Raw genomic sequence first — 17172 nt, forward strand, 5'->3', positions numbered from 1 at the left:
TTATTGATTTCACTTATTTTAACATTTTCGTTATATCAGTGATAGTGGCGATATTGTGGCATAGACATGTTACAAATTTTGATACACACTCACTTAAATAAAAAATTAACATTTAAATGTAAATTGTACAGATGGTTTTGATATTGTATTGAGGATTCTAGATATGTCAGCTATTGGTGTCAAGCAGTATTGGCAGTGGAAGAAAGTGGAAAACTTGATACAGTCTTTGACTTTCGATGGGCAAACATACCTTAACACATGCTGGAACTAGAAATTTAACCTTTGGGTGTAAATGTACAAAGCAAGTGTGGTACTACAACGGAAAATGGGTCCCTAACCTTTAATGATTTTTACCTTATTGGAAAGATATACTGTTGCACGTTACATGATTTATATATGTATTTGTTGGAATTATCCTTATATTGTACAGTCATGAATTTCTGTACATATATGCGAGTTGTTTATATTAGTCATACATGTATTTAGCTTTGTCATACATGTATCTAGTTTTGTGATATGTGTATCTATGTTTGTGTTACATGTATCTAGTTAAATAACATGATTATTTTAACTCATATTTTTGTACACTGTATTATTACTATGTGAGATTATGTAGTCATATTTGAAGGGAAGTAACTCTAACTCTGTTAGATCAACTCCCCTTGTTCTTGGTAGGTTGCTACTCATATCACAGATGTAACCAGTTTAAACTTCTGCTTGCAACTGGGGTGGCTTTGAAGAATCCATTGTATTTAATTTTGACCATCCAACATTTGTTTTCAGTGGTATAATTAGTTAAAAGATTGATATGCATACAGTATTTTCCTTTTTATAAATTATTTACATTAACACATTTTGTTTAACAGTTGTTGTTAAACATGTAATATCAACTCTTAACTCTCAAGTTTTCACCAGTGTATTTGTATTGTGCTGTTAAATTTCAGTTTATTATGCACCTCTTTGGCCATCTCAGTGGCATGCATTTGCCCATTTGAACAGTTTGTTTTCAATCAAGTTCAAGAAGTGCACATGCTTTACAGTCATGAAAAACAACTGAGAACTGCCTAACTTGTACAAAATGGTCTTCCTCACATGACAAATGGGGTGACACAGACTTGCCTGTACATTCCAATCCAATCAGGGAAAGGATGAAATTTCATTTTAAAGTGGCAATTGAAGGGAGATACAGAATTTTGCCTTTGTTGGAATGCCCTCCTCAACTGGCAGTCAGTACTAAATACAAGGTCAAGACATCAGTAGATGTAGACAATTATGATGAACATCCATCCATTCTTCAGAATTTTACTACATTCGTCAAAGATTGCAGTTTTGACCTCATAAACTTGAGGGCCTTCTTTTTAATGAGTCAGTTGCAGGCAACTTTCTCATTACACTGGTACAAATCACATAATGATGTTTATCATTCAGGTCTATGTAGCCTAGACAAGGATGCTACTGTCATCAATAGGTATGCTTCATTCTGTTATAATGTGGATGGGCAAGTGTTTAACACCATATCTAAACTGGTCATGAATATTGTATGGACTTCTTCCCTACTTGACATGGCATGTCTGGCAATCTTTCACCTGGCTGAAAAGACAGGAAGTGACCATGCCTTGGAATAGGTATGCTGTATTACCAGTGTAGTTAATTGGGTTACTCACCACATGATGATGAATACCTTAACAGCCTCTGGTAAATTTGGCATGATAACAAGTGACACACTCCTGCAATCTTCTTTTAAACCCCACCATGCAGCAACCCTGCATTGCTTCCCCTTTTGTTTCCTCTTCTTTTTTTGAGGGTTAAATTCAGGTGAGAAACCATATGCCCCTGCAGCTGTGTGTGCAAATGTCTGAGACCTCTTCAGTGGGGTTACCAGAGAAGGGATGAGTGGTGACAGAAAAATCAAAGGGTTAATTCTGATTAACAACAGCAACATTTTCATAGCCTGGGAAGTTATGAGCGGCCATATATATGCCCCTAAATTCCACAGACAGGGTAGGGCTTGCCATCCCTGCATTATAAAGGGTGATATGTTACCCAGCATGCCTAGTCTACTTTGTCCTTCTAATTTCATGACATGGCTTTATAAAGGAGAGAGATGTACCTTGCTGGGCCTCTGGTATCTGCCCAGACAGTTACCTTGTTCCATTCATGATAGCACAAACTCAGCTGCAAGCATAACCTTGTAACTTTCACTGGATACAATTGTAGTAGGGACTTTTGATATCATTCGACTGTTTTCCAAGTTTTCAGTCTTGTACATAGCCATAATCGATAGAATTCACATTTCAAGAAATGTTCTGCTTCTGCAGTTTAAAACAATACAAGAAGAATCTTTACAGCACACTTACCCCATGACCTTATGGACATTAATCATTTGGTTTAACAGGTCTAGCTCTATGGTCTATGAGAGCAGGCATTTGTGTTTATGCAAATTAATTAAATGATTATTTACAGGACTTACAATTAGTTTTAGATTTGAAAATGCTGATGATATTAGAGACAAGACAGAAATAAAGTTTCTCAAATTAGCAACAGTAACTTATATGTAGGTTTGAAAGAAATATATATTTTATACTTGTACTCTGACAATCTTTGCCAGCCCTAACACATAAACTACATTTATTTAACATTTATATTTTGAGGGAGAGGTTGAAAGTTAGTGTGAGTCAGATCAGATATATTATAATCATTTATATGTTTTCAAATCAACTTCTGGACAGCTCATTAGTGAGATATCAAATTTTTAGTTTAATTTAGGAAACACAGATCTGTGAACCAGAAACAATCAAGCCAGTTACAGAAATATGATATTAGAACGTCTCCTATGAAATCCACTAGGCTTATATAAATACAGGGGCAGAAATGGAAGAGAGAGCTTTTGAATTGGAATAAAAATAATAATAAAAATAATAATAATAATAATAATAATAATAATAATAATAATGTTTTATTTATAGAGGGTGACTCATTAGTCAAGGACTATTCTCCCTAGAGGCAATAATTACTGTTTATTTTAACATGTTTAGTATTAAAATGCTAAATTCCATTATCTGTTAGAAACACATACATGCTCATGATATCTTTTCTTAAATACTTTAATATTTTCAGCAGATTTTACATGTAGTGGAAGCTTATTCCACAGAACTGTATCAGAGTATTGAAAACTCTTTTTAAATTGCTCTGTTCATGGTTTTGGTACTAGAAGGTTTCCATGTGATATTGATCTGAACTGGTATTGTGATGAAAAAGGCCTGAATAAGTCTTGAAGATACTCTGGTGCAGTTCCATGTAGACATTTATATAAAAGAACTGCCTTGTGAAAATCTATCCTGTCATATATCGTGAACCATTTGAGTTCTATAAATAATGCTTTTGAGGGATGATCAACAGATGCATCTAAAATTACACGTGCTGCTCGTTTCTGAAGTTTATAAATCCTGTCAAGCTCAGATTTAGCACAGTTTCCCCATACATTAGAACAATAATCCATTGTTGGAAGAATATATGACTTGTAGTATAGATTGTGAGTTTCCATAGGTAAATATTTCTTGATTCTGCTGAGAAGGGCAATTTTGGATGACAGTGTTTTACAAAGCTTATCAATATGGTCATTCCATAATAAATTATTATCTACAGACACACCTACAAGCCTTTCATGTTTGACATTTTCTAATGGATGATTATTTATTGCAAGAGACAGTTTTGGGTTCCCTGACTTGAGTAGCTTTTGTGATGTCCCCAAAATCATACATTTTGTTTTACCTTCATTAATTACCATCCTATTTTGTTGTGCCCAGTTTTGGACTCTGATAAGGTCTGAGTTTAATTTCATTTGGATAACTTCAGTATCAGAACTAGATGTATACAAGGTTGCATCATCTGCAAACAAATCTGTGTTTGTGGATTCATTATTTAATGGTAGATCATTGATATAGATAAGGAATTTGGTACAGTGAAAAGAAACCATTAAAGAAATATGTAGCCTATACATTTGTTTGTTTGCTCTACCAGCTAATTCCCCAATATAGCTGCCACCTTCACCCTACACAGCTACAACACAACCATACGTGTGTGTATAAACACATTATCTTCATTTTTGCTAAACTCATGTTGAGAGAAGTTGTTCATTCCTTCAGTGGACCCAGAGTGGCCAATTGGTCTAAAGCACTCTCCGTTATGGATCACTGCCATCTCACCTCTGTCTGCATGGGTTAGAGTCTAGGATTTGGCCAATGTGAGTATGTGCGAAAGCTTGCCAGTAGCTTCTCGTGGGTTGGTGGTTCTTCCCGGGGTTTTCTTGGGTTCTTCCTCCACCTTTAATACTGGCTGCCATGCATAGCCTATCATGTGCTGAAAAATGGCATTAAGCCCTACAACAACAACAACATTCCTTCAGTAGAGCAGTTGTACTTCAGCAAGGTGATGTAGGTAGAGGTAGGTTTGCTTAAGCATTTCCTCCTCTTCATACCTATTCTCCTAATGTTAAATGTTAATGTGACCAGTAAATGTATTTCTCCAGAAATACTTAGCTGATCACATTACCATCACTCCCTCCCACCCTTTCTAGCAAAGAGTTACTTCCCTTTGAAGACTGACTTTGGAGGTGGCAGAGTAATCCCTAATGTTACTGTGATGAGGTAAATATTTTCAGACAAACAGAACTTGCTAAAAATAGCTTCTCCCAAATTATGTGGTTATTTTAAGTAATTTGACACATTTACTGTTGTTATATAATAATTTTGTTTTAGCTGTTCAGTTATTTAACCAAAGTTATTGTTGTATTATTTTTTAATATGTAAAAATTCATCTTACATTCTATTCCACTTACATTGCATATACTTGTTTACACTTGCACATAGTAAGTAATATTTTACACTGCAGTCCACAGAAAATCAGTCTCATAAATAGCATTTCTGACATTTTTATACCTTCCTCTCTTGTTTTTCTCTAAGGGTTGTCTTGTCACACAATATTACACAAAATGAAACAATGAAACCAGAATTCAAAATCTCAACTTGGATTGGTGTTGTTGTCTGTTCCACACTGAAATAAGTGTCAGCTTGTTCAGTCTTTCCACAAAGAAACACAAAAACAGAAACATGGCCATGTTGCAATAAACACACACACACACACACACACACACACACACACAGAGAGACATTAAAGTTAGAACTGTAATGAATGGTTGTGTAAGAGTCTCTTGGTACAGATTGCCTCTACAGTTATTGTCACTGATTTGAGACAACATAAAGTGGTGTATGTGGAGTCAGGTTGTCAAGTGCTAAGGGGGATATGCCATTTAAGTAGTACTGTTTTATTACTTTAATTATCACTGGATTTAAACCAAATTTGTTACATAGATAGGTATGGATAAGACCATGTCTTTTTTAGATTCTAGCATTCTAACTTGTTATTTAGTATAGTTACAGGCCCTGGTTGTCAGACACACCCACTTTCATTTCTACACAACAAATTATTATAGCACTTTACAGACATTTTAAATCATCTTGCTTTTATTTGCAGTGAGCCCCACAAGTTGGTTGTGATAAAGGACCAAGCTCTGTCACTGCTCATTAACTTTCTAGCCACCTTTGAAAATGATGCCGCTGTACAGGTGGAGGTCATCAGCGCAATAGCATGCTTGGCTGATGTAGGTAGGAAATGTATCATAATAATGGAAACTGATTTGAATGAGTATTTAGACTATATGGTAAGGAAACAGTGGAATAAACAGATGCAGCAAGCTCTGTATTTTTTAACCCACTTTTTTGTAGAAAAGAGGCCAGTACATTAAATCGGACCTGTTTGTCCTTTTCATCCATTCATCCCATTCGTCCATTCATCCCACTCTAGTTTCCATACAGAAGATCCCTTGATTATCAGAACATTTCATGTGATTTGGTATGCAGCTTTGATGAGACCGTGGGTGAATTTGTTTGTCAGTCTTTTGTCAGGGAGTTATGGCCCCTGAAGGTAGGATCCCCCTGCTTTTGTTTCTGCATATAACTCCCTCAGATATTTTTGGAATTCGGCATGCAGCTTGATATTAATAACACCATATAACACCATAGCTGACTTTGACTGGCAGCTTTCTGTCAGAAATTAGCAGAGATATAGCCCCAGATAATGTTGACCATAATAAAAAAAAATTAATATTTTTCTCTGTCAACGTGTATAATTTTATTACTACAGACCGAGGTAGGGTAATAATGACTTTCATTATTCTACAGCACTAACAATAACTTTCTATAAGAAGGGAAAGGGGTGCAGCATGTGTACCTGAAGTGTCCAGGTTATACGTTTTTTGCAGTTTTTAATAGAGTTGTGAAATTCTATTACTGGCAATTAATGGAACATTTTGTCTTTGAGAAAAAATTATTATCAAATACGGGTCATTCAAATTCAGTTTGTTTTGGATCAAATAAAAATGTAGCATTTGGTATCGCTGGTACTCCATGGCTGCATTTTATCCTTGATCAATTTATGCATAAGTCATAACCATTTGATTCAAGTAATATAGCTTGTGTCATAATAATTCTTCAAAGTTGTTGTTGTTTTTATTGTTGTTGTTGTGGGGTTTAACACCATTTTTCAGTACAAGATAGGCTATACATGGTGGCCAGTATTAATAGTGTAGGAAGAACCTAGGAAAACCCTGGAAAGAACCACCGACCCATGAGATGCTACTGGCAAGCTTTCTCACATACCACATAGGCCAAACCCACAACTTGAACCCACACAGACAGAGGTGAGATGGCAGTGATCTGTAACGGTAAGCACTTTTGACCACTTGGCCACTTGGGGCTCCCTCTTCAGTGTTGTGAACATGTCCTGTCTATGAACCAAATATTCTATGACAAACATTAAGTAAGAAAGTTCTCATCATTCTGTTTGTGAAACATTAATAATCTTTAATGATACCCTGAAGACAAGATGACATATTATTCATGCATGCCCAAAATAATTGTTTTCCTTCATGAAATTTGATTGGTTGCAACAAAATTACAAATGGCAGCAACTTCAGGTTAGTAACTGACAAACTCAATACATGTGGCCATTTCATATCTAAAGATTAGAAATGTTAGCCAAATCTTGGGATGAGCAATTGGATTAAGCAGTTGGATGAGCAATTGGATTAAGCAGTTGGATGAGCAGTTGGATTAAGCAGTTGGATGAGCAATTGGATTAAGCAGTTGGATGAGCAATTGGATTAAGCAGTTGGAAGAGCAGTTGGATTAAGCCGTTGGATGAGCAGTTGGATTAAGCAGTTGGATTAAGCAGTTGGATGAGCAATTGGATTAAGCAGTTGGATGAGCAGTTGGATTAAGCACTTGGATTAAGCAGTTGGATGAGCAGTTGGATTAAGCAGTTGGAAGAGCAGTTGGATTAATATTTCAATATTTGATGCAAAAAACTTGATAGTTCTGTTTCATAACACCAGAAAGGAGCTGTTTTTTTCTGTGTTTCTATATTTAGCCAGACAGCTACATAAAGTTAACCATGAATATTTTAGTTCGATGCATCTTAATGTAGTGCAGGGTTAATGTAGACTGTTGATTTGAAGATCTCCAAAATGGCACATTATGGTATGGTACGCATGTCAGATTTTGGTTAACCTGCATAATTTCTACTTTCCTCTGAGCATGTGTATTCACGTGCCATATAATGATAATTGTAAGCAATCGTTAAAATAAGTTTGGTCTTTTCTCTTGAGTTTTTCTTGTTATTTTTATAACAGTTGGTATCAGGTGACCATTGATGTAGTGTGTAATCAATTGTCAAGTTTCATGGATTCATAAATCCTGTAAAATATCAAGTCCAATTCTTTCATGTACTTTGGTTAATCATTTGATCTAGGTCTTATTGCTGTACTGTCAAACAAAAAATTAAAATTTTTGGAAATTTTTGTTTCAAATTTGTTTTTCATCTGTAACCATGGTGAGATATTGGTATCACTTGCAATATTTGTATCAAAGATGGTAACATTTTTGCATTAAAGTGGTAATGATGATATTGGTATCCACACTGTTTAAGTTTTGCATTAAAGTGGTAATGATGATATTGGTATCCACACTGTTTAAGTTTTGCATTATAGTGGTAATGATGATATTGGTATCCACACTTTAAGTTTTGCATTATAGTGGTAATGATGATATTGGTATCCACACTTTAAGTTTTGCATTAAAGTGGTAATGATATTGGTATCCACACTGTTTAAGTTTTGCGTTAATGTGGCAGTGATGTTATTGGGATCCACACTGTTTATGTTTTGCATTAAAGTGGTGCTAGTGACATCGGCAGCTAGTGGTAGCAACATTAGTATTAACATTGTTAAATTCTTGCATTAATGTGGCAGTTTGGCAACATCATCATCAACAGTATTAAATTTTGCATTAAAGTGGCAGTTTGGCAACATCATCATCAACAGTATTAAATTTTGCATTAAAGTGCAACTTAGTGATGGCAACATAAACTTGTAAATTTTTTAATTAAAGAGGCAATGGCAACATGAGCATCAAGAGTGATAAAGTTTTACATTAAATTGGTGATCACAACATCAGCATCAATGGTGTAAAAGTTTGGCATTTAAGTTTTGTGATTGCAGGTCAGAAACTGGGGGTGGGACAGATGGGTTGGGGTATACATGATACACAGATGCAGGTGAGACACCAGGTTAAACAGAACACTTTTTCATTTTGGTGATTCTTTTCAGAAGTCTGATTACCTTAATAATAATTTACTACTTGGTTTGGTATATTAGCCATGTTAAGGGGTTTAGAGTATTTAGATAGGGCAGTGTACATTCTGTTACACTGGAACAATCAAGATGCTGATTGGGCCTACAGGAATTAAATACAATGTAACACAACTGCTTATAAAAAGAATAACAAAAGTGATGCAGAATTAATTGAATGAAGGCAATACAGTCACAATGAATAATGGAAATAAGACTCGGGTTCCAAAATTGTAATGAATAAGTCAAGTGCAATGTACCTTTGATACATATTTAATAAAAACTATAACAGTTTAGGTCAACTTAGAGAAGTCTGTTCAACAGTACAATATACAGAGGTCCTTCACTTTGCAGGGAGACAAAAAATATCTACCTTGATATATGCAAGGTTGTCTTATACTGGGGTACTGTGATATGTATGTAGGTAAATTTGCCTTATAATGTGGTATTGTGATATAGGCATGGTCATCTTATACTGGGAAACTGTGATATTGGCAAGATCACCTCATAGTGGGGTACTGTGGTATATAAGTAAATTTGTGTTATACTGGGGTAGTGTGATACAGACAAGGTCATTTACACTGAGGTAATGTGATATAGGCAAGGTCACCTTATACTTAGGTACTGTGATATTGGCTAGGTCACCTTGTACTGGGTGTTGTATTTAATTTGCATTGTTTTTTTTGTTTTGTTTTTTTATTCATTATGTTATGGATAATTGTATTTTAGATTTGGCCTTGTCCAAAATAAAGTTAATTTTCTACCTGACCTGAATCATTGATTTATCTCAATCTGAGTTCAGAGCATTGGAAATTCCCCATGAAATGCCAGGTCTACCTGTTGTTTGCCACATTTTAGATAAAACATTTTATAACATAACATACCTTCTAATTATAACATAAGATCTTTTCTTGTGAATATTTGGAACCTTCCAAAATGAAATTGTCCATTTGGTAATTTGAAAATGCTAATTGTGACCTGAGGTCAAGTAAAGGAATATAAAATCTTGTTTAGCTAGAAATTATTCATTCATGCTGTAAGATCTGAGCAGAATCAATTGTATTATTGTTGTGTCCATTGTTTCGTCTGCCTGTAACCAATATGGTTGATATCCTTGTATATTTATAAATGATATTTTTCCCCACAGCTCTTGCCTGTAACCAGTGTCTCATTGAGAATGTACATAAGAAAATAATCAAGAGTATGACCCAGTTTCAGGATAACCAAATGCTGCAAGAGGCCGGATTGGAGGCATTGGCAATTTTAGCTGGGGCTGGTAAGTGTAAGGCTTACTATGTGATATTTTCATTACCACTTTTGTGTAAATTTTCAGTCTTCAGTAACTGTTACAGTAATATTTTAAAAAAATATAATGATGATAAACTATAATGATGATAATAATAGTCAGACCTGCCCAAAAGTTACCTTTTTTAAGCAGCAACCTTTACATCAAATAACTTAAATTAACTTTAAGTAGACAGACACCTGTCATACAAAACCACATTTTCCACTTCGCCACTTGAGGTTACTGCATAAGTCAGGTTTGAACAATAAATAATAATAATAATAATAATAATAATAATAAAAAGTTAATAATAATAATAATGATAATAATAATAATCATAAACAGAATGACTAGTTCAGAATAATTCAGTTTACTTGATTGAAAATGAATCATTCAGCATAACTCACGTGGGTTAAATGCATAAATGACCAACATAAATTGGGAAAATTATTTATATGCCAAATAATACAAATACTTTCAAATTCTAAAAGATTATTACTGAAATAATTTTGTTCCTTTTTTTCTTCTTGGCCCTCAGCAGAGAATGATGAATGTTGACATTTTTTTTTGTTGCATTGGAATATCGACCTTCTTTTTCAGTTGGTGGACCAGAAAGTTTGGTACATGCAGGTTCTCTCTCGGTTATATTGAAAACTCTTAAGCAGTATCCTGAGGAACTTTGTAAGTGAGGATTGCCCATGTAATGGATGCCAGAAACATTTTGTACCTTGCCATACCATAAGGTCTAGTGAGCTCATGGTTTGACCCTGTGTTCATCATACATTGTTTGACCATGTGTTCATCATACATTGTTTGACCCTGTGTTCATCATACATTGTATGGTATGCATTATGTGTGTACAGTCAACAGTCGCTTTTCTCAGCTTCTCAACTTCTCTTTGAATTCTTCTCAAAAACACCAGGGCAGTTTCAGGGCTGTTCCATTAAAACATACATGGGACCCAGGGAAGGCTGAGATCCTTTGAAGTTGGGTACTCACCAACAGATGCAATTTAGAAATTTCTTATCATTTTAATATGAACTCTGTGAAATCAAAGTACCCTGGCATATATTTTTTTAAAAATGCCTTAAACAGGCCTTTCAGATTAGTACAAATTATGCCAGTTTGCCATCAAATTTGGTGCTGTTACTAAAAATTAAAAGACTTTAAGAGGACTTGAAGAAAAAAAACACTCAACAGAATTTGAAAAAAAATTGAGAAGAATTAGCTTGACATAAGACCTTTAAGTATTGGACAAATGATGATGCTTTGCCATCAGATATTGATGAAGAAAACACTCCACAGAGAAACATTGTTTTCATAGCATATTATGTGCAGTCAACAACACTGGAATAAATTTCTACTGAAAACATCCTTGGCCAACTGCTCTTGTGTTTGGCTTTTAGGCAGATGTGAAGTTCATGTAAATGATCCAAGTTCAGCATGGGCTGCTTGCCTTCTTTTGGTGTTAGCCTTTTTCACTGCAAACCAGACCTTGTTTGCACAATTGTGTAAAAGTAATTCTTCCTGGGCAAATGAGGCTTGGTTTGCATGCATATATATATATATATATATATATATATATACACACACATACACATGTATACAGGGGTCAAGCTAGACCTGAATTTTAGGGAGAAATGACTTCTCCTTTTGGACAGAACAGGGAGAAGAGAAAGCTCAACAGGGAAAAGTGGAAGCGAAGCAAGAAATGCAATATATATATATATATATATATATATATATATATATATATATATATATATATATATATATATATATATATTATGTGTGTTCTCTTCAATACATTATTTTCAAGTAGAAAATATTTTCTTAGTTATTATGACCATATGACTTTAAAAGAGAATAATAATAATACATTGCAACAAATTTTAACTGAGTAACCAGATTAACATTATCATAATTGCAAGCTAGTAAAAATGCATAATCAACTACCCTAAATCAATTTAAAAAAAAAATACTTTTTAAAAGTTCACAATAATGAAACGAATGTTTGAAATAACCCCTGTACATGAGGGCAAATGCACACGTCTTCAGATCATAATGTTCATCCTAATTTCTTTGTTGCGGATAAAACATTATCGTAAATATTTATACATAACACACTAAAATGCACAAAATTACAGGAGCTGTTCTTTTTAGTCGGTATATGAACAAAACCCTTCTTTCCAACTGAATTACACAGACATGTGAGTGCCTCTATTATTAGAAGGAGGGGTTTTCGTGATGTAACCACACACTTTATAACTTATGGTTTATTCATTCATCTACATACTTGTAGTAATTTTAGGTATTGGTTAAACAGTATTTGCTTTGCTGTTTTTTATCTGCATTTTTGACAAATATGAGTCAAGTCAGAAAACAACTTTGACTTTACAAAGTTACGGTGCTTCTCATGAATTCCACAGCATGGCATTGTTCCATACATTTCTTGCCTATATAATTGCATTTTAAAGTTTAATCTTAAATAGCATAATACTTAGGCCTTGTTTTCTATGAATTGTATATATTTCTGAATATATTTGCCCAATGATTTATGAAAACAGACAATCTAATAAAACTGGTATTTTAATCACAGACACAGTGATGTCCATCATTATCTCTCCATTAGCCTACTGGCTAACTTACAGTTTCAAATAATTTTATGACAAAATAGTGTACAAGGGGCACTTAAAAATCCACATCACTGATTCTGTTCTCAAAACATAAATTGCTATTCACGTACTATTGTTAAAGTTTTGAAACACACGTTTGCATGTTTTTATCTTCCAAGGATAACATGCAGAAATCAGGCAGTGATAGATGCTAACACACTCGGGGAAAGGCTTAATGGTCAATCAGCTTTCAAAGTTCATGCCAGTGAATGTGCAAGGGTTTGTTTGTCAGTGTAATTGATATCAAAACTTGGACTAGCTACTGATGGCTTGATGAATACATTTTGCTACAACACAACACTAGAACTAACCTAGCTAAGGTGAGGGGGCATATCGATAAGTATGGTCAGTCAGTGTACCTCAAAAAAAAATCACAAGACAAAGGTGTTTTCACTTTCCTAACAGAAGAAGGTGAAGTTTACATTTTTTAGGCAACTTAGTCCACTTCGTCTGGTAGTGTGACCCGTGATATATATATATATATATATATATATATATATATATATATATATATATATATATATATATATATATATATATATATATATATCTGAGCAATGTTAATGATTTCTTTTTAACTTTTATGATATTTTTAGACTTCTGTGGTTTCTTTTCCGCAGTTTCAGCATAAGTGGTTTACAAACACAAATCCAGATCTGCAGTAATAAAAATTAGTAAATTTATATTTGTTCAATGAACAGTTGATAAATATTTAAGCTATAAATTCCATCTATGAAGTTTACAGTCTTCTATATATGCTTCCTAAAGAATGCATGGTAAAGTCAGAAAGAATGTGATTAGACAAGAAACCAGCATTGGTGGTCTTCAACTCAGTGGATGCATAAAGAAGAGGTTTTCAGCTGATGTTAACTTTGTTCGAAGGGTTTTTAAAAAAGTTGAAAACAATGAAGAGTGAACAATGAAACAAAGTAGTAATGATGTAATGGTATTTAAAGTAGATGTTTGAATGATTATAATAAAAACAGTTACTAATTTGTTCATTGAAAGGATATTAGTAAAATAAGTGCATAAGGTAATGTATAGTTGCAAGCCATGGTCAGTAATCCTGTAAGCTCTTTAATCACCCATAGCTGTCTTTACTGAGATTTCCTCATTTTCCATGGGCATGGATAGACAAAAATAAGTCATTAACAACATAGTATAATAAACTCCTATGCATAAATGAAAATGCCTGTTTTATCAGTCGATAATTAACTGTGCCTCAGAGAGAAACTGAGTGGTTCACAGTGAATAGTAACTGTTTAAAGTAGTCTATGCATATTGCAACGATGAAGTTAATTTGGACCCCAAAGTACCATTGAGGGGTGGGTGAAGTGGAATGTTTCTCTTATACACTTGCAAGATTTGTGTTCAGTGTTGCAGTATAATATATTGTTTGTCAGTCAAATAGCTAACTGTAAATGTGTTCTCTTGACATATTTATAGTTTGACTGACAACATCTTGAAATAATTGACCCCACCAAGAACTATTTCACTGGTTAGCAAACAGCCTTACGATACAGTGTACAGTCTCTTGTTGTGACAATGCCTGAAATAAAACATCCCTCTATGATGTCTTGTGTTATGTATATCTATATTTTTTGGAACTCCTGGTACATGGTTTTATCTAATTTTTGTAATTTTTATTCATCGCTGTAAATTGTGCAGAATATCTTAAGTTGGATTTTGCCTACATGAATTGAGTCTGTTAAAGAGCAAAAGTTACATAGGATCTATAAATAGATGTGATGTGTTGACAACTATTGATAATAATCTTAATAATCGGACTTAATGGTGCCTTTGGGTTAATTTCTCATTGGCTGATGGGGTTTCAAGATTTCTAGAAGAGGCAAAATGAGTAGTCAGATCTGTCATGAGGGATATATTGTTAAATTTTAAGTCGCAATAGAGCTACATATAAGGAAAGAACTGAGCACTTAGATTTAATCTGATTTTGGAATCATCCTTATTTCTTGTGTTCCTGTTGTAAGTCTGCAGACATGTTTTATGTTGTACTTAGATACTATTTGAAAGGAAAAACATTTGGACTGTTCAGTGAAAACAGAAAGTGCTCATTATTTGGACTATAATATTCTGGTACTGTAGTTAATTTTTTGAAAGAGTTCTGGACAATGCCATCTTGACAACATCACGATTCTTAGCGGTCCAGTACATTTCCGGTTTTGAAATTTATACAGAAGTTTTCATTCATTTAGGACTTACATAGATCTTTATCAGGATAATACTTAAAGTTCCTCTCACATCATCATTTATGACTTTGATAATTAAATTCTTTCTTACATTTTACAAAATATTTGGTTTTGCTTCTTTCTGTTACTTAGTTGTGACCATAACTGAAATTGGGGTCTTGTTCGGGATTCATATTTTTGGAAATATTTCAGAGAAATTGAAATTGCATTTAAATTTAAATTTATTTTATTTCAGATATGTTTCTATCCCTGCTATTTTGATTTTACGTAGGAAAACCAACAAGCTTTCACAGTGTCACCTAAAGTGGAAAACTTTATTTTAAATCCTATCCAGGAATGGTTAGAGTCCTTGAAAAAGGAGGAATCGCTTCAACTTGCAAGATGGGGCCATGAGTGGCCGAGTGGTATAAAGCGCTGTTGTTACAGATCACTGCCATCTCACCTCTGCGTGGGTTCGAGTCTAGGATTCGGCCAATGTGGGTGTGTGAGAAAGCTTGCCAGTAGCTTATCGTGGGTCGGTGGTTTTTCCCGGGTTCTTCCTCCACCATTAATACTGGCCACCATACATAGCCTATCTATTGCTGAAAAATGGTGTTAAACCCCACAACAACAACAACAACAAATCAACTTGCAAGACAATATGATCTTTAGGAGACAAAGCAATCTTAGTTTAACTAAGAAATACGTACTGTTTGGTAGAAAAGAATGCTTTGGATAAAAGTGCTTTGGGTTTGAATAGCTGTTGTTGTTGTTTTTGGGGTTTATTGCCATTTTTCAGCACAAGATAGGCTATACATGGCAGCCAGTATAAATGGTGGAGGAAGAACCCTGGAAAACCCAGGAGAAGCTACTGGCAGGCTTTCCCACTTATCTACGCTAGCTGAGCCTTGGACTCGAAACCACGCAGACAGAGGTGAGATAACAGTGATCCGGAACGGTGAGCGCTTTAGACCACTTGGCCACTTGGGGCCCCGGTTTGATTAGTAAGTCTTCATCTGACTCTAACTTGCAAGTTACTGAATTGGAATTAAAATATAAGAATGAAATGAAGTTAAGAAAGCTTTTACGAGCTTGAAAAAGAGATAAATTCAAAAAGAAAAAGAAAGAGATGGAGATGAAAATACAAATGCAAATGCAAGAATGAAAAAGATGCAAATGCAGGAAAAAGAAAGAGAGAGAGACCAATTCAAAAAAAAAAAAAGAGACATGCAGATAAAATTACAAATGCAAAAAGGAGAAAGGGAAAAGGAACAAATGCAAATGCAGACTGAAAAGAAGAAAGAGAGATGCAAATGAAATTGCAAATTCAGAAAGAAAAGGAAGAGAGGGAATTTCAAGTTAGGTTAAAAGAATTAGAACTGGCAAGTATAAAGCTCATGAAAGGTCGGTTTATGATGCTACAAAAAAATATTAGATTAGTACCCCTTTTTAAGGAAAAAGATGTAGATCAGTATTTTTCACATTTTGAAAAAAAATTTAGCAAAGAATTTAAAATGGCCAAGAGAGCACTGGACTTTGTTATTACAGAGTGTACTTATTGGTAAAGCTCATGAAGTTTATACTTTATTTTTAGTTGAAGCAAGCACTAACTGTTACTTGGTCAAGGAATGTATCTTGAAGGGTTATGAGTTGGTACCAGAAGCATATCAACCAAGGTTTTGGAATTGCAAAAAAGAAAATAGCTAAACCCTTGTCAAATTTGCTAGGGAAAAAAATAACTATTTGACAGTTGGTGTGCATCTAATCAGATTAATAAAGATTATAACAAACTTAGACCACTTGTATTAGTTGAAGAGTTCAAGAACTGCATCCATATTGATTTAAACATTACTTTGATGAACACAAGATGGATACTTTAGAAAATGTTGTTCGTACAGCTGACAGATATTCCCTGGCTCACAAAGTTTCATTTGTCAATAAGTTTTCTTCTCAGCAGATGGTTAGAAGGTAACTAAATCAACCTCAAATGAGTAGTTACAAATTTCAGTCTGGTACAACCAATAAGATTCCAATGTCAGATAAGGCTGCTCAGAAATCCTTATCTCTTCCTATGTGCACTTATTGCAAGAAAATAGGGCAAATTATTTTTGATTGCTTTAAGTTAAAAAATAACAGGTTAAAGACAAAGCAGTTCCAAATGCTTTTGTTTTTCATAGTTCAAGGTCATGGTCATGTATTGGACACAATACATTGTGGAGCAAACAAACCCCATTCTGATTCTATTATGGAGAATTATGAACCATTCATGCTGAAAGGTTC

At 34.3% G+C, this 17172-nt stretch overlaps 1 protein-coding gene across 6 annotated transcripts in view; it reads left to right on the forward strand.

Moving 5' to 3' along the window:
- The window catches only part of LOC149804074 (leucine-rich repeat serine/threonine-protein kinase 2-like), a 327016-nt gene that overhangs the window by 70662 nt on the left and 239182 nt on the right, over window positions 1-17172 (forward strand). For all 6 annotated transcript variants that reach the window (XM_089953980.1, XM_089953981.1, XM_089953986.1 and 3 more), the window contains exons 14-16: window positions 5533-5663; window positions 9891-10019; window positions 10629-10709. In XM_089953980.1, coding sequence (XP_089810106.1) covers window positions 5533-5663; window positions 9891-10019; window positions 10629-10709 — 341 coding nt within the window. The remainder of the gene's footprint in view (window positions 1-5532; window positions 5664-9890; window positions 10020-10628; window positions 10710-17172) is intronic.

Source organism: Sinohyriopsis cumingii, chromosome 3 (assembly GCF_028554795.1).
Source record: "Sinohyriopsis cumingii isolate HCF-2022 chromosome 3, ASM2855479v2, whole genome shotgun sequence".
NCBI lineage: Eukaryota > Metazoa > Mollusca > Bivalvia > Unionida > Unionidae > Sinohyriopsis > Sinohyriopsis cumingii.